Raw genomic sequence first — 26,596 nt, 5'->3', positions numbered from 1 at the left:
ACAGACGGACAAATATACGTCGATCGTCACGTAACTCCGTCGCTGAGTAATAATACCATCATCCTGTGTGCAGGTAGAGTACAGTACACAGCTGTACTAATGCCTCACACTGCGTAACATAAAATGGCAATAAATTTCACACATAATACCACATGATGATCAGACAACTTTATTTCCATGCGTATATGGCAGTGTGAAAAATATAAACACAGTAATATGCTTCAATTGTGCTTTTCTTTAAATATTTATTGGAATGTTTCTCAAATTTCTTTCCAACTATGTCCACGACAGCTGTTTCTCTACTGGGCAGCATCAGCCGAAGTGTACAGGACGGGCTCCCTGTGCAGAAATACTGCTCTTTCACACAGTCTTCTCATACTCAGTTGTTTTCTTACCACGGTTGTGTTTTCTTCACCATGCATCAGTGTACCCCACAATATCCACACTTAAATATTTGACTTTCAAGCATGCTGTGAATGGATGCATCCTGGAATAAAACACCAGAACACATCTGCTCACAGCTCACTCTCAGAAATAAGACTCTGAAACTGTTTGTGTTCGTACAGAACGGTACATGTGCAGTGGAAAAAACTGAAGTGAAGTAGCAGTAAAATATATTCGTGCATTTGAAAAAAACGTATTGTAACAATAATGCAAGTCATAAAACATAAAATATCCACAACAACACAGAAAGCAATATGAACACCACCAACAAAGACACAACAAACCTTTGAAACCGTCTCCTTCCCAAGTTGACTGGAGGGGGGGTATTAAGACATAGAGAAGACAATCATCTCTAATAATTCTGACAGTAATTTGACACAATCTTGTTCTGTCTGCAACATTTTCATTTGACACATTGTAAAATGGAATTCTGTACCCTTGTCTCATTCTAATATTCATTCATTTCAGTTTTCAGTGTATTGAAGCTTCACTTAAGATTAAGATCTCCTGTTGTACTACAATAACATTCACGTCGTTAAACCAGTCCCTCCAGGATTTCGCGGCGTTTTTCGAGATTGTTGCGACCTAAAATGCCTGATTTCGCGGCAGCGTTTCTAAAAAACTGCGATGTAAGTTGCGATGTTTTAAGCTTATTTGTTGCGATGAAATTGCGGGAGACACTGACAGTTGCTAAAAAGTTGCATTTTTTTCAGCTTTTAGAACATGTTTCAGCATTGTAACTGACAATATTTATTCCGAAATTAATTACTTAACGCTCTAACCCATTTACACAAGCTGGTATACCATGGTGGGAAATTAGCAGCAGCCAGATGCTGGTTTAACATGAAGTGGTTGGTAGAGTTAAGGCACAAAATGATCATTTACTATAGAATGAATCACATTTGGATATATCTGTCAGTGGCTTCAAAAGTTGATTTCACTTCCTGGCACACACATGTTCACACATAGGCGCTCACGGCTTGTCACATCAATTAACAAGAAAAGCACTCAGAGCGCAGTACTTCACCAAGACTGTTCATTACCTGACCTTGCGATGAACACAGGCGTGTGCTATGCATGTGTACATACCGAATCACGTGACCTAAACATGTTGCGGGTGGCAAGAATTGATGGGACTCAGACACACCCCCACAATTTAACCACTTGTTCCTTGTATCATTTACGATACGTCTACAGTGGTGGATTTGTAGTAGCATCGCAATGATGTGATCGTCAGCAGGCTGCTGAGGCAGCATTCACTTGTTGCCATGGTTACCATGCCGCTATCAGATGCCGTGCTGCTATCTCAATGGGAAATACTTGACAAATCCGTGGATCCAGACTTTAAGCTGCATCACTGCCAAAATCGAATCACTTGGTCCTTGTGTCATTTCTGACCTTCCCTGAAAATTTCATCCAAATCCCTTAGTCCGTTTTTGAGTAATATTGCTAACAGAGGAAGGATTCACATACACCGATCGTCACATAACTCCACCGCGTTCCTTGTTGGAGTAATTTCTCTAACTTACCTTCATTCTTTCAGTGATCCAACAAATCTGGATGCAACAGTTTCCATCACGGTGATCTGTCTGGTCTGTGGTCCGCTCGTTTCAGCCATTCTCCTAATATATTCCGTGGTAGAGAAGTGTTTATCAATCGATGATTTTTTTTTTTTTTTTTTTTTTTGTATTCCACCACAATATTGCACATGTGTAAAACAGTTAACTTCCGCTTTGGTGAAGAACATCAGGGAATTAATTGTTTTGCACAGTCTTCAGCAGTAATTTTTGTTGGTAAATGAAAGACATTAGAATGGGACCCGTCTGCATCTTCAAACCAAAACGAGGAAGTGAATTCGGTGACGTACGTGCATTACGTTTGTGCTGGGGACTGCTATGATTGGTGGAAATCATGGGAGGCGGGCCAAAATTGCGTAAAAGTTGCGGTGATTGGACATAATTGCAAGGTTGCGCAGAATTCGCGGAGATTGGTTGAATTCGCGTGAATTTGCGCGATCGCAACATCGCGAATTCCTGGAGGGACTGTTATACAAAAGACTTTTCCCCCTCTGTTCATGGCAAAGCAGTGGGGAATATTTGCGCATGGACCGCTCAGTGTCACACAAGGTGGAAAACTCGTGATCACTAAAACAAAATTTAAACAACCGCCATTTCTAATTGATCTAACTGCATGAACATGGTTATAAATTGAGCTGTGAACACCAGAACTTTCTTAGTGTCAGACATGTTTCTGTTTGTCTTCACCTAAAAAAAAGCATTGCCAAAGGAAATAAAAAATCTGATTGGGCTGTTTTACAGTTGCTGCAGGAATTAGGAGGTACAGATTGAGTCATAGTCATACCACCACTCAGAGCTGCAGTGGTTTTCCTCCTGAAATTAGGCCACAGACAGTGCACTTCTTCCACAATTTAGCAGTGAATAACAGACAGACAAGTGCTTCAGACTTGGAATAAGGGATATCAGTGGAAACTGGAGTTTATGGAAAAGCTCAGGAAGTGCAAAGTTGATGCATGCTATATAGATATCAATCCATATGCTCTATAAGATAATGTATGTTTAAGCGCTTCTGGCCACCATACACAATGCTATTTCTGATACATTTCATGAGAAAATCAGAATCCATATCTGAATGATTCTGTCAGTGAAGGCTAGATGAAACTTAGCTGAGGATGCTGGGTTCTGCATACCAGTGATGATGATCTTATCTTTCTTAAATAAATCATATAAAAGAGCATGTGCGATGAAATCTGACATTCATTGGTCACCAGTTAGCTTGAGTAAAGCATGTACAGGCTCCATAAGGCAACACATTGATGGTATCTTAATGTCAGGTTTGGGAGTTGCACCTTTCTCAATTCAGACAGGACACTCATAATAATAATAAAAAAAAAAGACTACAAAAAACAAACAATAACTGAGTTACATGAGTTGACTAAAAAGAAGGAACAGAACACATTATTACATGAGGGTTACGAGATGGCACCATGAGGATGAATACATTTTCCCCTTAGTCCTTACAAGTCCAAAAATTGGAGCTTTTTCTGTAAAAACGCGTGTGATTGTATGTGAAACACCACATGCTTTCTAAGTGCTCTTCAGACATTATATACATACATACAAAACCCAGTCAGTTGACCTTCACTCTTTAAATGCACTTACAATCTCTATGTTTGTTAGTCATCAGTATCTATGTGTGTGTGTGTGTGCGTGTGTGTGTGTGTGTGTGTGTGTGTGTGTGGCACTGCAACTGTCACCTCTGCGCTGCATCCAGTCAGATGTCGGTGGCCTGCTGCATGTTGAGCATGTCCACTTCCCCGTTGGTGCATGTGCTTCCTTTCTTTTCCTGCCCGTTGGCTTTCTGCTGCACCATGGGCAGGCAGTTGCTGTTTTCTCTCCGTTCAAGAAGCACAGCAGGAGGCTGCTCTAAGCTGATGGTGGCACGGCTGGTTTCAGTGATGGAAGAGTTGGTGTGGTAGTTGAAGTGGTTGTTGGTGATCGGTGTTTCTCCCCAAGCAGACTTCCACTGAGCCCACTTCCTCTGCAGTGCTGTTTGGGCCTGCGGTTCAACATCATAGTTAAGTGAAAGCTTTAATACGATTTTGAATATTTGATTTCTAATCTGAATGAATGTCATAGTATTGATACAGTTTACTCAATTCTTGATCTTCAGCTCAAACTTCAATGGCAAACAGTTTGCATTATCTAACGTGGCCTAGATGCGTTATTTTTTAGTGCTTTTAGAATAGAATAGAATAGAATAGAATAGAATGGAATAGAATAGAATAGAATAGAATCATACATGGGGGCATGACGAAAATATAAATAGCTGCAACTAGACAGTGCATGGACACCAAGCTAAATTAACAACAATATATAATAAAATCAAATGTACAATTAAAACAAGACTATATTAAGAGTTTTAGCTGATTTTATAGTGTCATCAATATATTAGCTTACCTCACCATTGCAGAAACAGAATATAATTGCCACCAGGAGTCCCTGCAAAGTATCAAGACATAAATTAAATATTGATACAGGAACAAATGTCGGTGAGTGAGGTTATTCTATGAATATTTAATATAAATTAATGAAGAAAAACACCCTTTAATGAAGAAAAGCACAGTGCTGTGTCTAATCCAATTAGGTCTAGCTTCTTTGTTTCTGATTGCAGTGAATTTAAAAAAAAAAAGAGGATACCAGTACACTGAGCAGTTGATGAAGTTTCAAGAAAACAAAGTAGTTCTTTCATGCTTTTGTGCAAAGAGCAAAAAAAGTTGAAAGTGCCAGTTTGATGTTAAGATTCAGTGGAGCTTAAATAAAAAGAAAAGCCTTTTTGTCCAACATCTTCTGTTTTTGGAAAAAAAATGGAAAAGTCTGATAAGAAAAAATGTACATTACTGTTCAAAAGTTTGACAATTTCATGTTTTCATTGAAAACTCACACTTTTATTCATGTGCTAGCATAATTGGACAAGGTTTTCTAATTAGCCTTGATGATTAGACATGAGATGTTGAGGTGCAATAAATAGCTCATTTGAGTCTGAGCACAGTGTTGTGTCTAACCAGCAACACAGGCTCATTCAATGCACGGCTGTATAAAAGACAACAAATTCCTCCAATGACGTTTTTTTTTTTTTGATATCCCTTATTAAGTCCCACGAGGGGAAATTCTGATTTTCGCATACTGCCCCCAAAACAGTTGTGCATTGGCCGGGAATCGAACCCGGGCCTCCCGCGTGGCAGGCGAGAATTCTACCACTGAACCACCAATGCTTGTGATTAAAGCAATCTGCAAGATTCCAGCATACCGTCAGCGCGTAGCGTAACGGTAGCGTAAATCATATTTATGCTACCGTTCAGAAGTTTGGGGTCACTTAGAAATGTCCTTATTTTTCAAAGAAAAGCATTTTTTTTCAATGACGATAACATTAAATTAATCAGAAATACAGTCTAGACACGGTTAATGTGCTAAATGACTATTCTAGCTGGAAGCAGCTGATTTTTAATGGAATATCTACATAGGGGTACAGAGGAACATTTCCAGCAACCATCACTCCTGTATTCTAATGCTACATTGTGTTAGCTAATGGTGTTGAATTTTGTGCAATTATGTTAGCACATGAATAAAAGTGTGAGTTTCATGGAAAACATGAAATTGTCTGGGTGACCCCTCAGTTATAGCTCTATTGCAGTCTACTCTGATCATATTTTTGAAGCTTAATCGCGGTCTTACTATGCCTGATGTTTTGCAAAAGTTCAACAAATAAAATCTATTGTTATTTTGGTTTTGATTATGATTATTTTTTGCTGACTCTACCTGGTAGTGGGAGAAGATGTTTATAATGAAAACATAGATGGCCCGGCTGATGTGTCCTTCAGGCCTCAGGGGGATAAGGATATACTGGACTCCGAGCAGAGGGATGAGGATGAGGGTGGCTCTCACTGCCTTCATGTAGGCTGTGGACTCAGCGCAGTGCGTCTCCTTCAGCTTGGTGATCAGAACCCGGACGATATTCAGGAGGAAGAAAAAGTTCACCTGGACAGATTGCATGGTGGATGGGTGGTTAAAATGAAAGTGGAAGAAAAGAAAGAAACACAGATTTAATCCTAAAAGGAAGGTGCATTTCTGCATTTATGCCTGTTGGTGGTACTATAGACATACTTTTGAATAAAGAGGCAATAAAGGGTTCTCCTAGAAAATGGATTGCTGTTACTTTAAATGGCATTTGAACGCAATATAATTTTTCAGTTTTCATAAACTTAACACCTCAAAGGTAAATTGATTATACTTCTGCAGAAGCGGCATAGAGAGTTGTCATAAATATGGAAAAATCTGCTTTTAAATATAAATGCACATATGAAATACACTTCATATAAGTACTCACTAGCAGTACAGCTTGAATTGGGCCATGAATGATGTAGAGCAGGTCAGTGTGTGCGCTGAACCAACACCTGAAACAAACAGAGAGAAACTCCTGGGACTCACACAAATACCATTTCATGAGGCAAATGAATATCCTTCAATTCCTACCAGGTGGGAGTAGAAGAAGGTGACAGGAAGGAGACAGAGGGAGACACACTGCCCTGTAGTCATGTTAAGGTCGACCTTATACCACAGCATTCCTCATGTTGATTTGAATTTTGGCTTCATAATTATGACAAATGAAGAACAATAACCATGCTGCATCTTACTTGTCATTAAAGAAGAGCCCACGAGCCACAGCATACGTGATGGCAGGAACAATGGGAAAACCTTTGGATAAGGACAGAAACACAAACTGAAATATCAGATTGATGCTGACTGATTTTTATTGGAATATCTACATAGAAGTACAGAGGAACATTTCCAGCAACCATCACTCCTGTGTTCTAATGCTACATTGTGTTAGCTAATGGTGCTGAAAGGCTACTTGATGATTAGAAAACTCTTGTGCAATTATGTTAACACATGAATAAAAGTGTGAGTTTTCATGGAAAACATGAAATTGTCTGGGTGACCCCAAACTTCTGAACAGTAGTGTGCATACATTTATGATTGTATATTTGCTGCCTTGCCAACAGTTACATGAAAAGATCAACTCCACTCACTTTGAGTGACTGTCAAATTGGGACCAATAAACAGTTAGCTTAGCATAGCATAAAGCCTTGGTTTAATAAAAATCATTGTAATGGTCCCACCTAAAGCTCACAAATTAACTTTTTTTTTTGCATGCCTATGGGATGGTTGTTCCAGATAACAGTCAAACCCTAAGGTGTTACCAGGGAAACCAAGTTAAGACAGCGTGGTGCAATAATTACATCTTTCTTCTTCACTTTGCTCAACAATTTTGCATCTATTACAAACTGAAACGTCCACAGAAACAAAACTTTACTGTGGTGAAGAAAGAGACTGTAAGTCAGATTAATAAGAATCACCAATATTTAATGTAATCCTGGTTTTGATGAAATGTCAGCAGGATTGGAAGTTTAGTTTGTTGCTTCCATCTTCTTACAAGAGTCTTTCCTTTGGGTCTATTAAATACCTGCAGCATCAGATGGCAGCAGGATCCAAATGAAAGTAAATAGTTGCACACATTTACCCACATGAAACAACAGCAATAATTACTTGTAATTATAAATCATCCCTGACATGCAGACAGTTTGAATCAGGATCTAACAGCAAGTCGTACTATGTGCTTTCCTTCAACTCAAACAGCTGTCCCACTTTATCAGCTCCAGTAAAAATCTTTGTTACATAGCCATCCTCAGGGTAAGTCATGAGCTCCATCACAGTTGTTGGGTGTTTTTTTTTTTTTTATTTTACCTTAAGTAAAGTAGCAGTCAGATTATCATCACACATTGACAGATTGTTCACTGTTTAGGAAATCTTAAATTACCCAAGCTGTCAGTTATTTGGACACTTTAGTAAGTGGCTATTATTTCTGATTTAGTGTATTAGTGCCTTGCTATGTACAATGTACTGTACAATGTGGCGTGAATGAAAAGATATTGCACGTGTACCGTGGCTCTCTCCATCACTGTGGTGGGTGTATCTGAATGAACCTGTGACGAACAATAAAGTGACCAATGTCTGAACGACAGAACAGTGTCACTTTAACAGACCAATGATGCAGCAATCTTACATATCCTGTGTCTGAGAAGTGTGGTCAGTGCTAAGCTATGATAACTGGTTGCATCCCCCATAAAATATGAAAAAGGTTGACTTTACATGTCATTTTGCAACCGCCACGTTGAGAATTGAGCTTCAAAGGTGCTGTTGGGGGGTTGTAATCTTCATATTTAATGGACAGAGATGACATCTGATCGTTTCAACTTAACTCCTGACCAGAACGTGAATGAGCCTATTTTTCAAAATGCTGACTTCTTTTAAGTCACTTCCTTTGTTGCCGTATACATTCTCAGTTCAAGAAAGAATAAGTCAGTTTTTAGCGACAGCACCGGCAGAAATAACAATGAGCTAAATGCAAGAGTGACACATCGGGCATGTGACACACTCATTACAGGAGGGCTTTACTGGACAGCTATAAAAAGTCTTCATGAGACCTAAAAGAATCCATTACTAATACATAAGAGCTGGTTGAATGCAGCTCCACAGAAAGCCTGGATAATTTTCACATGAAAAGCCCACTTATCTGAGCACAGGTCCATGCAGCCTTCAAGGTTTCTGTACTGAACTGTGTTCGAAAATTTATGCTGTTAGTGCAAAAAAAAGGGGCAGTCATATGATTCAAAAGCTGCAGATGCTTTCCTATATTCAGGAGAATTTTGAAGCAAGTTAATGCTGTACAAAACTAAATATAACCTTGAGAACAGTGCTTGTTGAGGATGAAGATCTAAGTTTGCACTCTGTGTGGTGCTCATAAGCGCATTACTAGCATCCTCTTAACAAATGACATGTATAATCACAAATTGCAGCTCATATTGGTCTGGTGATGTTATATTGTAAGAATAGATTTTTTCTTTATAATCTCTTTGTAGCTCATCCTCATTCATACATTTGGATGTTGTCTGTGAGGACATTAATAGAATCTTCTGGGCCATGTGCCCAGCTGGCAATCTAATGTTATCTGAGAAGGAGGCAATTTGCATTAAAAACCACCACAGGAAATGAGCTGCAAATGGCAGTGAATTGTCCGATTCTCTTGACTCACCCCATCCCAGGATGTAGTACCAGAAGAGCTGCTGTTCCCCAACAAAGACGGCCACTATGATGAGTGTGTGGAGGTAGATGCCTTGACACAGCATCCAGAAGTAGTTGGAAGTAGTCGTATACTGAGTCAGCACAGACAGGATCTTACAGCTCACCTGATAGACAGAAGTTCATTGGACTTCACTAAGACTTCATTCACTAGATAGAACCAGGTTTTGACCCATAAAAATATAGTTAAAAACAGAAAAACCTATATATGAACACACCATTAAGGTAGAACATCTATAACACGGGGACATTAGGCAAGGGAAGTGAAATGCATCAGTGTAATGAGGTAATTTATAATTGAGTGACTCACAGGGTTGCTGGCACTTATGGCCTGGTTATTGGCCACATTGAGCCAGAGCCACATCATAGTCACTATGGAGTTTAAGATGAAGGAGAGAAACATGTTCTTGTGGAGGGAGATTCTTTGGCAGCTGAGACTCCTGAACAGAGAGAGGGGTGGACAGAGCAAATGAAAAGTATGAGTTTAAGTTCAAGATTGAAGTTTATGAAGATACTTCAGAAGTTAAGCTGGATTTGACTATTGTTTTTTAGCTTAGTATTGTTGCCATGAATTGATTTTTATACAAGCAGTGTATCCAGTTATGAAGCCTGGACTTACAGTATATACAAAGACTTTAGAAGCATTCAGAAAACTCTAACTTGACTCACTTGAAATAGGAGAAGATGATCAGACTGATGATTAAGGAGGCAATGGAAAGACCATGACCCACCATAGCCAGGTAGTAGAGACTGAGGGCAAACTGCAGGAGAAAAGGTTCATTCTGATTAATATAAACAGATGCATCAGTAATTGAGAATGATTATATGTTAAAATAAGCTTTTTAAATTACCAATGAAAGCAGGTAGAGTGTTTGCATAGTCTATGTAAGGTATGACAAAAGCACAGTTGCTGCTTTTTAGCATGGGAGAAAGCGAAGGAAATGTTTATAGAGAATATAAGCCTTCTGGGAACAAATAGGCATACAGCACAGTGTTTCCTCTAGGATTTTTTTCAGCAGTGGCGGCAGGCTCCCCGGGAGCCGTGGCAGCATACAATAGAAGTGAGCACACCGCTGTGCAAAAACATAATAACGTAAAGGTTGTTACGCTCAGCTGTCAAAGCACATATAACTTCTGACTGCCAGATAGCAGCATCTGTCATAAACCCATCTTGTGTTGTTTTTCATTGTTGGTCCGGTTCTTACCGGTTGTTACTTTTTTATTCTTATTTTTTCACTCTTCACAATCATGCCCAAAAAGGTACACTCTGGGCGCTGTAATAAACAGTCATTAATCCAGGAACATTAAGTAAATAACTGGCATGCATCAGTCCACTTTAATGACAACTAAGAGCCTTGTTTTTTGTTCTCTGATATCAATAAATGTCCATCCATCCATCCATCCATCCATCCATCCATCCAGAGTCACAGGGAGACTAGAGTCTATCCTACCCAACTCAGGGCGAATCATTGGAGACCCTGGACAGGTCACCAGTCTATCAGAGGGCTCAGTAAATGTCACTACTCTAATTTGGTCAAGGACATCAAACTAACAGGGACTACAATAACAAAAATCTGTTCCAGACATGGTTAAGAGTAGTACACAGTAGTTTGACTGCATAATGTTTCACCTTGCGTTTGTCTGCAGTGTAAGCCTGACACTGGGTGTAGTTAGACCAGACTCTGTTGCTCTCTGGGTGACGGAACCATTGACCATCAGGATTACACACTTTGGTAACCTTCTCTGTTGAAGAAAAAAGAATTTACACAAACACGTTTTATTATTTTACACTGTTGGCAAAGAAAAGCTCGCTGAACTAGTAGTAGGAAGTATAAAAAATAAAAACACTTGTGTCTGAGTAGATGTGCATGTGTGAGTGGATGTCTATGAAGGCCTTACCCTCAGGGTCAAAGTCGTGATAGTATTCAGGACACATCTGCATGACGGTTCCTGGGGCTGAATCTCCCCAGCACAGCCATCCGTCCCATGTACGATTACAGTAAGTGCCTACAGATGGCAGTAGTGAAAAGCCACTGAATTTTAACCAGTAAACATTAGAGGTGTGTATATCTGTGCAACTGTCTGTGGAAAACAATAGTCATACTAACAGGGGTTTTAATCACAAGGTGTCTCAAAAATGCTCTGGCTTTTTGAAGGACTCTTTGATAAATACTGCCTGTGACAAGTTCAGTCCTTATGTATAAAGTTAATCAGCTATCACCATCAGCTTTTATCCCAAACAAGTAGAGGGCTGGAAATAAAGGCATGAAAAAGAGAACTGTGTGACATAATGTCTCAAGGCATTTTGTAAGCAGTAAATTGTTTGTAGTTCTACACCTATAGTACTAACTGACACCCAAAACAGTACATTCTGCACAGTTTTAATTTGGGGGTGAAAGTTTAAGTTCCAGTAGAGGGCGCTGTTTGTCTGATGAGCCATGCTCATGCAACCCACCTGTCCTCTCTTTAAGATTTCTGTATTTTTCGAGCAGCAAAAGTAAAAGATGGTTCTCATATTATGATACGTGTGGCTCTTTTGTGTATTTCCTTTTTTAACAAATGATGAAGCAATCTTTCCAAAACTTCAAACTTTACATGGGAGTTTTACCATTATGCCTGGAAGGCTAATATCTGTGTAGTGAGTCTGTCAAAAGGAAAACTTTTACCATTTTTTAATAAACCTGCTGACAGCATGAATTGCATAAATTATATATTCAATACAAATCGTGTGTTATGCTTCTATTAACTGCGTGTGTAACCACAGCTGGCCCACACAAAGTTTGTCAACAATAGACGGAAACCTGGCCGTACCAGGTCGCACAGTAGCATGTTGGGAAACAGAGCACAAAATAACATTTCAAAGGCAGTGAAGTACTGAATGGGAGTAGCAGCCACTGTGAAAAAGACAAAGGCTAAGTTTCCTTTCTTTCAGACTCACTTCCTCTGTCACTTTTTCTCTAAGAGTGTGCACACATTGGAGACTGTCGGTAGGTAAAACAACCAGTATTGCATACATATAAATCTGCATGCTTTAAAAAGTGTTATCAACATGCAGCTTCTATTTCACCTTGTAGTTGTGCACAAAACAGCCATGGACTCCTTACTGCATCCTGAAGCTGAAAGGTGCCAAACAGCCATTGTTAAGGTTATGGCCAAGTCATGCTTTCCACGTCCACATGTCCCCAAGGGTACACATAACATAAATTTTGTGACCCAACCAAGTCCGCACTGCAAACACTCTAGCTGCACATGCACTTGGAAGACAAATGGGGCTTAAGGGCCACTTCATACTGGCCACATACCCTCGTCAACTTGAGCGGGTGACAAATGTTACGTGAACCCTTGCAGTCACATAGATGAAGAAAGCATTATTTTAGATAAGGCAGATGCTTGTTATAAAGAGAGACCATGTCATCCATACCTTTATAATTCATCATTAAAAGGGTTGTAATTGAAGTAGTCAGTGTTGGACTGCTTTGACTTTACATGCCTAAAGATCTGTGCAATGCTCTGCACAACTCTGGAATAATCACATTGTCAGGGAGCTACAGTCAAATCTGTAACTACCTGCTATATCCTGTAAAAAGTCACAGCCTGTTAGAAACATCCAGCGTAGCCCTATGTGTTTTTCTGTGTGCAGTGATGGGCAATGCTAAGCACACTGACGTGTATCTATTGTAGTATGAATGAAACTGTGTGTGTGTGTGTGTGTGTGTGTGCCGTCTGCTTTCAAAGTTCACCTGTGTCTGCACACACAGAGATAGAGGGTATAAATGGGCCCTTAGTAAGAACCGCAAGTGGGGGAGATTCTACTCAGCAGCCAAACAGGGTATAAACACGGCCATTATAAGCTCAGAAACAAATCAGTAGGTTTTGCAGCAGTGTAAATCTGCTTCACTGAGCTTTTCAGCAGCATTTCTAGTGTGGCTAAGAAATCTACACAAATTGGATTTAGGCTGCCATCAACCTTTAATGAGATTACTGTATTACTAAACAGTATTGTAGTGACGCAGTTAAAGCCTTTATTCATTCTTCTGAAAACATTTTTTTTAAAGAATGCTTTTTCTTAATTGCCTCATAAGGGTCAGTTTTCAGCGTCATCATTTGTATTCACATCGTCACTGTGGAATCCAGAACAAGAGTTGCTTTAACTCAGGAGCCCATATGAACAAGGCTATCGAAGAAGGTTGAAAACAGAATTATATCACTGTTTTTTCCAGTAGTAGAGGTGATTACATTTGCATAGTGAGTGATTTTATTCAAACTGATTCAGCACCACAGCATCAGTCATTTGAAACACAATGTGTTGGTTCCACTGAAGTTCCAACTGGGTGACTGCTATCAGCTGAACTGTGAATAAATGGTACTGGATCTTCTCACCTTCTTCGTTTCGTGGTGGGTCACGGATTATCTTCAGGTAGCACTCAAACTGAGAAGCCAGGATCTGGCGTCTTGAATTTCCTAGAACAGTAGATATGTCGCTGAAGTTCTCTTGCTGTTCTTCCACTGCCATCTCCACGTCCACTAGGGACTCCACATCCTGACACTGGGACACCTGGGCAGCGTAGTTATTCCAAAAAGTAGATGCAGTATATTACAGGTACTATAAATCCACAAGCCCTGTTTCTAAGTCAGTGTACATTCTTCTCTTAACATAATTTTTGACAACGTATTAGATAGTTCCAGCTGTATTCACCTCTGTGCCCAATGCCAGTGCAAGTAACAGTGACAGTGTCAGGGTCCTCCACATGTCTCTAAGGGGAAAAGAAGAAGAAGGACAGTTCAACACTTCATCCAAGTTACTTATCATATGTGACTACATGTGAAGAAGCGGGAATTTGTAATAACAGGGTAAAAACAACACTAGACTATGAATGCATACAATAAACAAAGTATCTTTCTATGTATCTCCTTATATGAAGTATTACTATTTTAATGCAAAATCAACTCTTTGTGAATGCCTGATCTAATGAGCACGTTCATGTATGTTTATCTACAGTATGTCTGTTTTCTCATCTATTGGGACAGGAAGTTCAAGCTCCAGCAGTCATTCCTCTCCACTGTCCTCTCAGGGTCAGAAAAAACAGATGTTGGTTTATTATTGTTTTTGGGCAGAGGGCAGCAAGTTCCCTGTAGTGTTTCATCTTTAACAAGGCAGCCAATGAAGCAGTGGTTCTAAAAAACAATAGCGCAAAGTGTCTAATTGAACAAATGACATTTGTGTTCTTTAGATTGTTGTTTCTAGAATGTGTTTGTTAGAATGTCATTTCACGTGGTTATTTGGTGGGCAATCACCATGTCAGACGGCGCATTCAAGTCTGACTGAAACATAGAATTGTAGGGCACCAAACCTGTGACATTGGCCTCTGTTACAGGCTTGTTAGCATCAGCAAAGGCAGACGTCACAGTCAGTCATGGAACTCTGATGACTCTGATTTGTGCATTTATCTAACAAACTTGAATGTTGTAGTTCCTTTAAGAGGTTATTAAATATTGCCTTTGATACTGGCATCCTATATGTGCCTTTGTTGATACTGAGCATCCCAAAAAGACCCCAAAACTTGGGTCTGTCATATGCAATACAATGTTTGAAAAGCGAGCTGCCTCCATTTCATGGTTGCGGTGGCTTCTGATGCATCTGTAGATATCTGCAATATCCTTTAAAACTCAATCTCAAGATATTTGTAGTTATGTTTTGAGTGGGCAGAATTCTAGTTTGAGGTATCTACTATGTACTTGTTACTAGTAAAATCATAATTAAAGATATCTAAAAAACACTGTGAATATCTTAAACTTAGGAGACGTAAAGATATTTTGATTTAGAATCATGGCTTGTTCTAATTAAACTGTAGCAATTTGAAAGTGGAATTAATACTTTCCAGAATATACAAAGAAAAGATGTATCTATGTTTGCGTTGTAGATGAAAGCACAGGACCCACTCAGCTTCAACCTCTGCCTTTGTCTGTTTCATTCCCTTAGATTCATCCATCCATCCATTATCTATACACATCCTTTAATCCTCATTAGGATCGCAGGGAGCTGGAGTCTATCCCAGGGAAAACATTTTGACAGCTGGGAGTAAGTAATAAGTAAGATGGAAAAAATGAAGGAGAAAAAAATGGAGGAAATGCTGTCAGTCAGGGTGTGAGGGTTTTTGGTGAGGAGCACTTTAAATAGTAAGTAAAAACACTAGTCATTCTATGTTTGGACTTTCTTTTTATCTGCTCTTTCTCACATAGAGCAAGACAGAGCTGTAGAGATGAAAACGACACATAGCCAAGGTTGTTTTTCTTTTTTATGTCACAGACTTTTTCTGTATTTTAAGAAAATTATGAAAAAGTCAGTTTTTTAAACTGTGAATTTACATGTCAAATATAAGACCATAAAACGCTCTGACTTTGAATAGCAATGATATTTTCCTTTTTAAAGATAATTGAAATGTTTTGACAAAAATATTTGAAATACAGTTGCTAATTTAAAGCAGTTTCACAAATATTTCCCTTTAATAATTTGATAATAATTTTCTAGCTTACTAATGTGGTTGATTTCAAAAATGTAAATTACCTAATTTGTGGTAGAAGTTGTGTTCTTTTAGTCTGTGCCATGACAGAAAGCATTCACAATCATCCATTCACTCTCTTCCGGTTATTCTCTCAAGCAAAGTTTTCCTGTTCTTCTAAGGAGATCCCAAGGCGTTTAATCATCTCGTATCCAAGATCCTCACCCCATTTCTAAGGCTGAGCCCAGTCACCCTGCGAAGGCAGCCCATTTCCATCACGTGTACCTCATTCTACCTGTCACTACCCAGAGCTGATGACCATAGGTGAGGGTTGGACACCCTCTTCCCTCTTCAGTGAAGAGGGATTACAGTGAAGAGTCTTCACCATAGTGACATTTCCGCTGACATTGCCCAGAGGAATCCTAATAAGATGCCTGAACCACACGAACATCTCCTTTAGTGCAAAGGAGCAGCGACTTTACTTTGTCTGGTCAACACGCGCAACCAATTCAATTCAGTTCAATTGTATTTATATAGCACTAATTCTAATTCTCATCTCACGACACTTTACAGAACCCAAATGGTCTGAACCCCCAGAGCAAGCCCTAAGGTGACAGCGGCAAGAAAAAAAAACACCTTTTAACAAGAAGAAACCTTGAACAGAACCTGGCTCATATGGGGGGACCCGTGTCCCGCGGGCCGGCAGGTTGAGAGATACAAAATCAGTTTGTCTGAAACTGGCAAACCAAAGTAAAATGCAGTCATTTAGTATTAATAAATACACCTGTGCTTTTCCTGGCTTTTACCTCAAAATGTCTGCATCAAACAAAGTCTGTTGAACTCAAAAATTGAAATATGTGAAATATGTGGCAGCCTTTATCTGTCCATGGTGTGTTTAAGCTGCTTCTCTGCTGTGAATACAGGGGTGCCCCACTCTTCAGTGAAAAGTATAATTCCCTGTGTGATGTATTTTGTGTTTGCATTCAAGATTTAAATATTTATGGAGGAATTTGCAAAGAGACCATGAAAATGAAATATAGTATAATTTCCTTGGTTAATGTGTGACTTGACGGTCAAACAAAGAGCTCCTTCAGTGACACAGATCCAGTAGGTCTTTCCTTTCCTGCTGCTGTTAGACTTTACAACCAGCACTGATCCCAGCAGACCAAAAAAACAAAACTGTCATACATCTCTTTGGTACAATATCAATACATTCTGTAAATCATGAATATTTTGCTCTTGAAAAAGCCCCGTGTAATATTTATTTTATTTTTTGTAAGATTGCTCCAGTCTATGGTGCATTGCATTTCAAACTGCAGTGTGACACCATTACCCTTGGACTGTTGTCAGAGTTTCTATCAGTGACAACCATGGCATGCACAAAAAGCTGCAAACATTCAAAATGACAATTCTAGTCATAAAGAACCTAACAACAAATCCCTTTCTATCTGTTATGTACACAGTTGTCTCTAGCAATGTATTGTTCCCCATCAGGACATTGTAAACCCAAGGACACACACGCCTCACATATTATAAGACCATGGCAGTGCATGCTGTGTGCCATTGTCAGCAATAAACACTGTGAACAATCTATCTGTATCTATTCTAGCCAAGTGGATTGCTCTGTCTTTGTTTTATGGTAACAAACTGGGAGGCTGTTGCATTTGTCACTTCCTTTGTCTGTCTTTTTGTCCTGTATTTTCTCCAGGGTCATGACCTCTAACTTTAGATGACTATATGAAGTGAGGAAGATGAAGCAACTATCAAAAAAACTGCAGTTACATGAAAATATGTCTTGTAAATAGTTCTAACTAGGTTAATGTTTGAGGTCAAGTAAAAAAAAAAAAAAACACTTCACACAGACTAAATGTTTAAATATTTGTACATGTTGGTTTGTGTGTATGAAGGTGTATGTTTGGTCTCTGTTTAAACACGGTTCAAGCAAACACATTCAGACACGCATCTATCCTACCACTCTGTTCTCTTACTGCCACTCTTCAACAGTCTTGTCCTCCCTGCCTGTCTCTGTCTCATCTGTTTTTTCTCTTCTACACTGTCGTCTGTCAAAAGTTTATCTCAGTCACTCTGTTTCACATTGAGTTTCACTGTGTGTGAGACTGTCTTGGTAGCCAAAGTGAGGACAAAAACTAAAATCCCCTGAATGTCACTGATGCGTATGAATGTGGTTTCTGTGTTTCTTCTGGCCTGTGTCAGTAAAAGTGTCACTATGCAGAATGGAAAAGCATGGAAATCTGAATTTGATATTAGTCTATTCAAGGTCTGGATAAGTGTTAAGTGTTTGTCATGCTGTTTAGAGAAGGCAACCAGAATGTTTACCACTGTGCAGAGAAGGTGGTCCACAGTGAGCTTCATGTAATAGCAAGGCTAGACGCAAGGCATGCAACTGAATACACAATCCTAAGCAGAGCTGCCTTTAATCCTGTATGTCACAGCCCACAAATCTGCAAACTCTGGACCAAGTGCCTCATAACTGTAGCTCATCTCAACACCTGCAACTAAACTGGTTCAAGAGACACTGTAGCAACATGTTTGAATTGCACAGATATGCAGCATTACAAATAACTTTATCTCTTATAACATTCACGACTTATTCACTGATGTAGTTATCAGAAATGAATGAAGTACCTTCTCTGCTCAAGGATAACAAATAAGAGAACATAGGAAAAACAATAATACAATATTCCTTATTAACAATGTAATTATGAAAAAATAATTCCAGTATTGATAGCACCGGCCCATTCTTTGTCAGATAAGCTGTTGCTTTTCCTTGATGCTCACTGTTCTACCATTACAGGTGGAATAAACGATGTCCATTGAACTTGTCTGGGTTTGGTGTTAATTGAGTTATAGCCAGAAGTAATAGGCATTACTTTGGCAGCATATTAGCATACACAGTCAGACAGCAACATACTGTGCATTTTAACAGTTGAACTACCAAACCATAATAAACATCTAGCTACTTGTCCTCAGTTGTCAAATATGGTCTGAAAAACCTACTGAGAAATCTCAAAATTAGTATGTGGGAAAGTGCAGTGCCTGCTGTCTGTGGTTAAATTTTGATGCGTACAGACAGAGATTCCTTCTAGCATCTTGCGTGTGATCTATGACATCACACATTTGCTATTGATAAGCAGCAGGAAATTCACCCAGAGGGAGTCAAAAGCCAGCCTGACAGGAACACAAAAAGACGGCATGTACAACCACTGTTCACCTAACCTGCTTTAAACTTGTCACTGCACTTCCTTGGGTCACCAGCAACGTGCCCAATGATTCTGAAGCAGACCAGATGTACGGATGTCGAGCTATGGAAAGAACACACAAGCACACTCAGACAGAGATTCCTTTGATTGTAGGTAGATGAAATTTTGAAATGGAAGTTGTATGGGCCCTGAAATGTCCTGAGCTGAGCTGCCATTTGTGAGAGCAGGTAATTACTCTTGATCACTCTTAAATGAAAACTACCTCTGTATAAATTAGTTTTGTGTTGTAACTAGACAAATAAAGATCATTATTTGATTTAATGTCATCAACCAAATTCAGCTACAAGTGCCAAGTTCAATACAAAAAAGCAGAATTTCTGAAAAGCAGCTACAAGCCACATCCGCACTGCTGCTGGAGTGATGCCAATGAAAGTCCATCCATTCATCCATTATCTATACACCGCTTAATCCTCATTAGGATCACTGGGGGACACCCTGGACAGGTCACCAGTCTATCACAGGGCTACATAAGCAGACAAACTTTAGAGTTACCAATTAACCTGAGCATGTTTTGGGACTGTGGGAGGAAGCTGGAATACTCGGAGAAAACCCACACACGCACAGACTCCATGAATAAACATCCTGGGAAAGTCGGGACACGAACTAGGGACCTTCTAGCTGCAAGGTGAAAGTGCTAACCACCAAGCCACTGTGCAGCCCCCACTGGAGGTCTCAGAATAACAAAAACCGCAATGACCAGCACAGGCCTTCATTCTCATGTGCTTTCTGTTTATTATTTTTTGCATCTCAAAAGCAGCCATATTTAGCAATTTAGCACGCAAATTCTCTTCTCCATAGTTCACCCTCATGTCTGCTTACATTGCAACAAAGCCAATAAAGCATCTGTAACTGTTGGCGTCTATGTTACTTGAAATTCTTCCAATAGCTCAGTGTGTTCCTTTAAAGGAGTCCTGATTGCTTTCTCCAGCAGACCAGAGAAAGTCTGAGAGCAGTCATTGTCAAACCAGAATGCATGTTTGCTAGTCTGGTAACAGCTGAAGAAACAAATCTGAGCCACGAGTACACCACGTGTCACAAACTCACTACAGCCAGCAGAATAACAGCAGAGAGTCATCAGCCATCATGTTTAATTATAATAATATTAATGTAAGAATCAGAAAGTCATGTCAGGTGCTGGAGTGTCAGTAAGTGTTTCCTGGCAACTAAAGAGGTGAAGATTGGTGGTGTTTTTATTAAGTGTGTCTTCTGTATGCAAGAATCATGAACTGCTACTTCACATGGTATGAAGGCAAATATATGTAATGAAACAAGGACTGAGGTTCAGTGTTTGTGTGTAGCATATCAGTGCATTCTAACTAATGGAAAGAACACAGCAGAACACAAAAAACAAAAAAAAAATCCTACTCTTGTGTTGACTTTGTGTTCCTCAACTGAGGAAATTACCTTTTCTGAGCCAAAAATTCATACAATGCTTTGAGATCATAAGACAAGTCATCAGCAGCGATACTGTGGAAGGGTTTAGTCACAAAACTGTTTTCTGCCAAAACCAGATCTCCCAATGGGGCCAGAGGTTCAACAATGTGGAAAGGCTGGTTCTTAGGATTCCCCTGTGACCTAGTACGATGTGCTATTGCTTTAGGTAAAATGTACATACACTATATTGCCAAAGTATTCGCTCACCTGCCTTGACTTGCATATGAACGTAAGTGACATCCCATTCCTAATCCATAGGGTTCAATATGACGTGGGTCCACCCTTTGCAGCTATAACAGCTTCAACTCTTCTGGGAAGGCTGTCCACAAGGTTTAGGAGTGTGTTTATGGGAATTTTTCACCATTCTTCGAGAAGCGCATTTGTGAGGTCACACACTGATGTTGGACCAGAAGGTCTGGCTCTCAGTCTCTGCTCTAATTCATCCCAAAGGTATTCTGTCGGGTTGAGGTCAGGACTCTGTGCAGGCCAGTCAAGTTCATCCACACTAGACTCTGTCATCCATGTCTTTATGGACCTTGCTTTGTGCACTGGTGCACAGTCATGTTGGAAGAGGAAGGGGCCAGCTCCAAACTGTTCCCACAAAGCTGGGAGCATGGAATTGTCCAAAATGTCTTGGTATGCTGAAGCATTCAGACTTCCTTTCACTGGAACTAAGGGGCCAAGCCCAGCTCCTGAAAAACAAGCCCACACCATAATCCCCCCTCCACCAAACTTTACACTTGGCACAATGCAGTCCGACAAGTATGGTTCTCCTGGCAGACGCCAAACCCAGACTCATCCATCAGATTGCCAGATGGTGAAGCACGATTCGTCACTCCAGAGTCCAGTGGCGGCGTGCTTTACACCACTGCATCCGACACTTTGCATTGCACTTGGTGATGTATGGCTTGGATGCAGCTGCTCGGCCATGGAAACCCATTCCATGAAGCTCTCTGCTGAAGCACTGTTCTTGAGCTAATCTGAAGGCCACATGAAGTTTGAAGGTCTGTAGCGATTTACTCTGCAGAAAGTTGGTCACCTCTTGGCACTATGTGCCTCAGCATCCGCTGACCCCACTCCATCAGTTTACGTGTCCTACCACTTGGTGGCTGAGTTGCTGTCGTTCCCACACACTTCCACTTTCTTATAATACAGCTGACAGTTGACTGTGGAATATTTAGGAGCGAGGAAATGTCACAACTAGATTTGTTGCACAGGTAGCATCCTATCACAGTCCCATGCTGGAATTCACTGAGCTCCTGAGAGCGACCCATTCTTTCACAAATGTTTGTAAAAGCAGTCTGCATGCCTAGGTGCTTGATTTTATACACCTGTGGCCATGGAAGTGATTGGAACACCTGATTCTGATTATTTGGATGGGTGAGTGAATACTTTTGGCAATATAGTGTATGTATGTCTACATCTGAAAAATACGAACTGTATCTCAACAGATGACCTAACGAACCTCAGATTTAGTCTGACACAGCCCAGCCACTCCTGTTAACAGACAACAAAATGAGGGAACAATAGCAATAAATTAGAAATGGTTTTCCTGGCTATGAGGTATATATTTGAAGCAATAGTCTCGGGGAGATGATTTGGCCACTGCTCCACCCTTTCATCTGCTTCAAATATTATCACTTTGATGATAAGGAGACTAAAGAGGCTCATTATTCCTCAGACCCAGCAGTTGGTAGAAACACATCAACATGCTACTGTTTGTTGACATCCTGCTTGGGTCAGGTGGGTCGTAGGGTTTCCTTCTTCTCCAGATGTTCCAAATCAGAGGGTATTTGAACCTGCCAATATCAGTCTCCATAGGAGCCCTGCAGGGATTTGTTGTTTCCCCTGTTCTATTTATGTTGCACATATAAGATTGCAGAGACCAAGAGGGAACGATCTTGAATGCAAGCTTCACCCCTTCTAAAACCAATGGAAGGACAGTTAGTTTTTAAGCTCACTCTTCCAGGACTGAAGTCAATGGACAGAAAACTGAAGGGGTGGAGGAGTGCAGCTACCTCAGCACTACTATTGACTGCAAACATTAATTTAAGCTACAAGGTGATTTTTGCCTCAACAACACCTATACTTCCTGAAACATTCTGCAAGTTCCATGCTAGTCAATCAGTTCTCCAAGCTTTTTACAAGAATTTCACTGACAGCTAGGATTGGAGCAATTAGCAATATTCACACAATACCTCTGCAAAAGATTGTTTGGATCAGAAGTAAGACAACTGGACTGAATCAGAAACCAGTTAACAACAAGGAACGCATTAAAGGCACTGTCTACATGATCAACACTACTTCCTCTACTCGAGGTGCAAATTGGGGTCTCTGGTATCCAGGAGGACTTCAGCAAATTCCCTCTGTCTTTAGAAGGTCTGAATTAGCTCTAGTAGGGGAAACAGTTTTTCTCACACAGTAGTGCTTTAAATTAAAGGCATGAATTACTTGTTTATTTATAAATGGGTTCATTTATAAATTACTTAATTTATGAACTGACTCATATATCTTGTGGACTGACGAAATAAATTCCAGTCCAGTTTAAATACAGTTCTTCAACTGGATTTATTTATTTGATTTGTTTGTTTGGCCTGGTGTGGCTTTATGCTCTCGTCACAGAACAATTTCACGAGGGGAGAAATAACGTTGTTACAAGATATTTAGTGATGACCCATTCAAAGCCCACTTTTCTTCAAACTGCCTCTCCCTCTAAATCAGTTATGACCTCCTACAGTTCCCAGACAGCCGTTGGGATGCTTTCCAAGAAATGGTCATTTTCATGTAGAAGTCAGATGCTCAGTATGAGTAGGTGGGAGAAGAAGTGGTGATTTTATCAGCTCAGCATTTAACAACAGACGCAGCACAGCATGTCTCAGAGCCTCAATGCATTCCGGTCATTTGAGGTAACTGTTGTGGCAAAACTGGTGTGTATCTCTGGACCTGTGTGTCTTCTGAAGTGAAGCCTTGTGCGATTAAGTGAATATATAAGGAGAAATTGGTCATTTTTAAATGTTATTGAACAACCAAACACTTGATCCTCTTTGAAGTGGTGCCGATAAGATAAAGGTGTACTTAAGCAAGTAAGACATTAGGGTTCATCAGGGGTTCCATATTAGGAGTCACTGATTAGAACCTCCTTTGGGAGGGAAAGGTGGAATCTGTCTTTTTAAACCTCTGACATCTGGGGTCTCCTCTGTTTATTGCTGTTGAAGTGTGTGGTGCTATTATGGTAAGATCCTTCAGAAAAAACATTCAAACATTCAACTATGGCAAGGGATTTAAAAAGATCTCGAAATTATGTGAAACTAATTATGGTGTGTTACAGATTTTGGTAGTTTGACCTGTACTGGCTGCCCTGGAAAACCTGAAGATGAACCACAAGAGGACATTTCCACACAATAATAATCCCAGGCACAGTAACAGATCCACTGAGGAATGCCTCAGAAAGGTGAAACAGTGGGTTATGGAATGGGATGTTCAAGAAATAAAAGCTTAGATTTCAATCCCAGTGAATGTTGTGTGGAACCTTCAAATGGCTTGCAACTCAAGGAATTTTGAACGGAAGTGTTTCAGCAAACTGATGTCAAAGACACTTTTGAAAACTCTGCAAAACACAAGGTATTCAGTTAAATGATATATAACTTCAGAAGCATTTTTCCACAGAAAAATATCACATTTAATGATAGTTATGTCACATAAATGGTTAAAAATCCTATTTATTCTTATTGTGTTGTTCAGATAAACCAACTTTACCTGCAGGGACTGCTTCAAAGATAATCAAAGTCCATATAAATAGACAGTTTCCAGTTTTTCACATTACTGTAGTTAAAGCTCTCATGGGGTCAGGGGTCCTCAGTCGAGCTGATGAGAAATCCAAATATTGTTGTTTTACTATACCAGAGTTAGGTTTAATGGTCTTTGCTTCCAGTGAAATGAACTGCAGATGGTGCTGTGACGTAAAACAGGGCTTTGTCCCGACCCAGGGGTCATTATTGCCTGAGTAATGAGTCATTTCAAACATTGCCCTTACTATAAAAACTTAACTGCATTTCTGACTTGTAGAAGTAAATATGATTGTGTACTTAAATTATATTGTTTTTAAGATAACTAAAAGAAATACAACTTAAAGGAAAATTGTGTCTTTCTGTTTGAGATGGGAGTGTTTGACAAAGATAAGATAAAATACCAGAAACACCAGAAAGAATTAGAGGGAGCAAAAAGATAGAGCTCATTACTCTAGAGATGGCCAAGGATGAGAATCAGGGTGTTTACCCTTCATTTACACATCGCATTACTGCCAGATAATCCTCTAGAAGTAGACTGTGTGAATGTATCAGGGGTGGAATAAGTATCTAGATCTTTTACTTCAGTAACGTAATAATTCTCCACTGATATAGCATTATATGGAACACTACTGGATTGTGAATACTGCTGTTACAATGTGTAAATAACATGTTCTAGCTGGTTAATGTAGAGCTAGTTTATCTAGTTCATACAATCAGGGTTAGTTAATTCTGAGAAGTTTAAAATGACAAAAATGATTCAACTACTTACACTTCAAGGACATCTAAGTCAGGACAAAGTTCCCCAATGAGACACTGGTTTAGAGGACCACTAGTTATTCCGCAAGGAACACAGCAGAGTTATGTGGCGATCGGCACTGGTTTGTCTGTCTGTTAGCAACATTACTCAAAAACAGACTAATGGAGTTTGATGAAATTTTCTGGGAAGGTCAGAAATGACACAAGGACCAAGATTTTGGCAGTGATGCGGCTCATAGACTGGATCCACGGATTTGTTAAAGATTTCAATATCATTGCGAGATAGCGGCACGGTGTCACTTTAACTATGACAACAAGTGAACGCTACGATCACATGATAGTGATCCTACTACAAATCGACCATTGTGGACTTATTGGGACTTATCTGTTGGAAATGATACAAGGAACAACTGACTAAATTGTGGGGGTGTTTCCCAGTCCCATCAATTCCTGCCACCCACTACATATTTAGGTCATGCAAGTCGGTATCTGTACATAATGAACACATGCATAACACACGCCTGTGCTCAGCGCAAGGACATTTTGTTTGTGAGTACATCTATAATAAAATAAATGACCACATTCTATAGTACCATGATTTCTGATCATCAATAACTAATAAACAAATGTTGCATTTCTTAAAAAAAAAAAAAAAAAAAAAAAAAAAGCTGTATTTCTGACAGTGCCATATGGGGGAATGAACAGCCCTGGCTCTAGTTTCATTCATGGTATAAGAGTTATTCTACTGTAATGTCTTACTCTAAATAATAACTACTAGCTATATCTGTCAAGTAAGTGTTGTGCAGTAAAACGTTCAATGTCTCCTTAAAAAACATCATGGAGTAGAAATGTAAACTGTAATGGAAATATTCAAGTACAAGCACTTCAAAACTGTATTTATATATTGCACTTGAGTGAATTTACATCGTTTCCAACGCTGCTCTAAAAGGTGGTAACTTCTACCTCACAGTGTTGATGTCATTGCAGAAATGAGCCAAAGAAGTTATTCTGGCTCATGCAGCTGCATCTATCTTGTCTTATGTTTCTCATCTCCACAGTTTAAACCGTGTAGTCCAAAGTTACTTTAAGACTGAGCACTGACATTAAATTTTCCAACAACCTGCTCTAGTTAACTGATTTATAGATTCAGCCATCAGAGCTCCCTCCCCATGCAACTCTACTGAGCCCAGGGAAATGTGTGTGTGTCTTCTAATACACGTTTATGTGCATCTGCTCACATGTTTCCTATTTATTTGTTTTCCCATTGGGGGAACCACAAAAAAGCAACAGAAACCATGTCTGTATGTGGGGAAGGCAGAGGAAGGATGGAGGTTGAGGAGGATGCTATTATCTCCCACTGTCATCCTGCAACCGCTTCCTCCATTCTCACCCCCGTCCACTTCTAAAGAGCCCAACAGGTTAAAAATAAGCTATTGTTGCACGTCTACAAAGGAACATGGAAGGTTCCTAGTGAGGGGACACAGCTGACATTCTCAGAGCCTTTTAAGATGAAAACAGTGTTAAGTATTGAAAGGTAAGAAAGTTCATTTTGCGGAATCAAAGCAAAAATGATTTGGAAGATGAAGCTGCTGAATGTCTGCAGCAAGGATGCACATCATTCCACTTACTCAGTGGTGGAGTCTACGTGATACGCAGGTATAGGCCGTATTCTCACT

General features: G+C 39.8%; 2 protein-coding genes and 1 non-coding gene across 4 annotated transcripts in view; 1 reads left to right on the top strand and 2 right to left on the bottom strand.

Moving 5' to 3' along the window:
- LOC111574438 (E3 ubiquitin-protein ligase Itchy-like) overlaps window positions 1–26,596 on the top strand; it is a 218,840-nt gene that overhangs the window by 148,128 nt on the left and 44,116 nt on the right. The gene's annotated exons all lie outside the window — the stretch shown is intronic.
- The window catches only part of LOC111574439 (calcitonin gene-related peptide type 1 receptor-like), a 36,970-nt gene continuing 10,527 nt past the window's right edge, over window positions 154–26,596 (bottom strand). The window contains exons 2-14 of one of the 2 annotated variants that reach the window (XM_035952270.2): window positions 18,899–18,984; window positions 13,858–13,915; window positions 13,542–13,716; window positions 11,061–11,168; window positions 10,792–10,904; window positions 9,831–9,922; window positions 9,472–9,601; window positions 9,115–9,268; window positions 6,656–6,716; window positions 6,349–6,415; window positions 5,781–5,999; window positions 4,422–4,463; window positions 154–4,020 (exon numbers count right to left, since the gene is read on the bottom strand). In XM_035952270.2, coding sequence (XP_035808163.1) covers window positions 3,736–4,020; window positions 4,422–4,463; window positions 5,781–5,999; window positions 6,349–6,415; window positions 6,656–6,716; window positions 9,115–9,268; window positions 9,472–9,601; window positions 9,831–9,922; window positions 10,792–10,904; window positions 11,061–11,168; window positions 13,542–13,716; window positions 13,858–13,911 — 1,500 coding nt within the window. In that variant the 5' untranslated portion in view covers window positions 13,912–13,915; window positions 18,899–18,984 and the 3' untranslated portion in view covers window positions 154–3,735. The remainder of the gene's footprint in view (window positions 4,021–4,421; window positions 4,464–5,780; window positions 6,000–6,348; window positions 6,416–6,655; window positions 6,717–9,114; window positions 9,269–9,471; window positions 9,602–9,830; window positions 9,923–10,791; window positions 10,905–11,060; window positions 11,169–13,541; window positions 13,717–13,857; window positions 13,916–18,898; window positions 18,985–26,596) is intronic. The other variant, XM_023279023.3, reaches the window with a different exon arrangement.
- Window positions 5,166–5,236, bottom strand: trnag-gcc (transfer RNA glycine (anticodon GCC)). The gene has a single exon. It is a non-coding gene; the product is annotated as a tRNA-Gly (tRNA).

The sequence above is a fragment of the Amphiprion ocellaris genome, chromosome 8 (assembly GCF_022539595.1).
Source record: "Amphiprion ocellaris isolate individual 3 ecotype Okinawa chromosome 8, ASM2253959v1, whole genome shotgun sequence".
In the NCBI taxonomy this organism is placed as follows: Eukaryota; Metazoa; Chordata; class Actinopteri; family Pomacentridae; genus Amphiprion; species Amphiprion ocellaris.
This window is presented reverse-complemented; position numbering and strand designations above follow the sequence as displayed.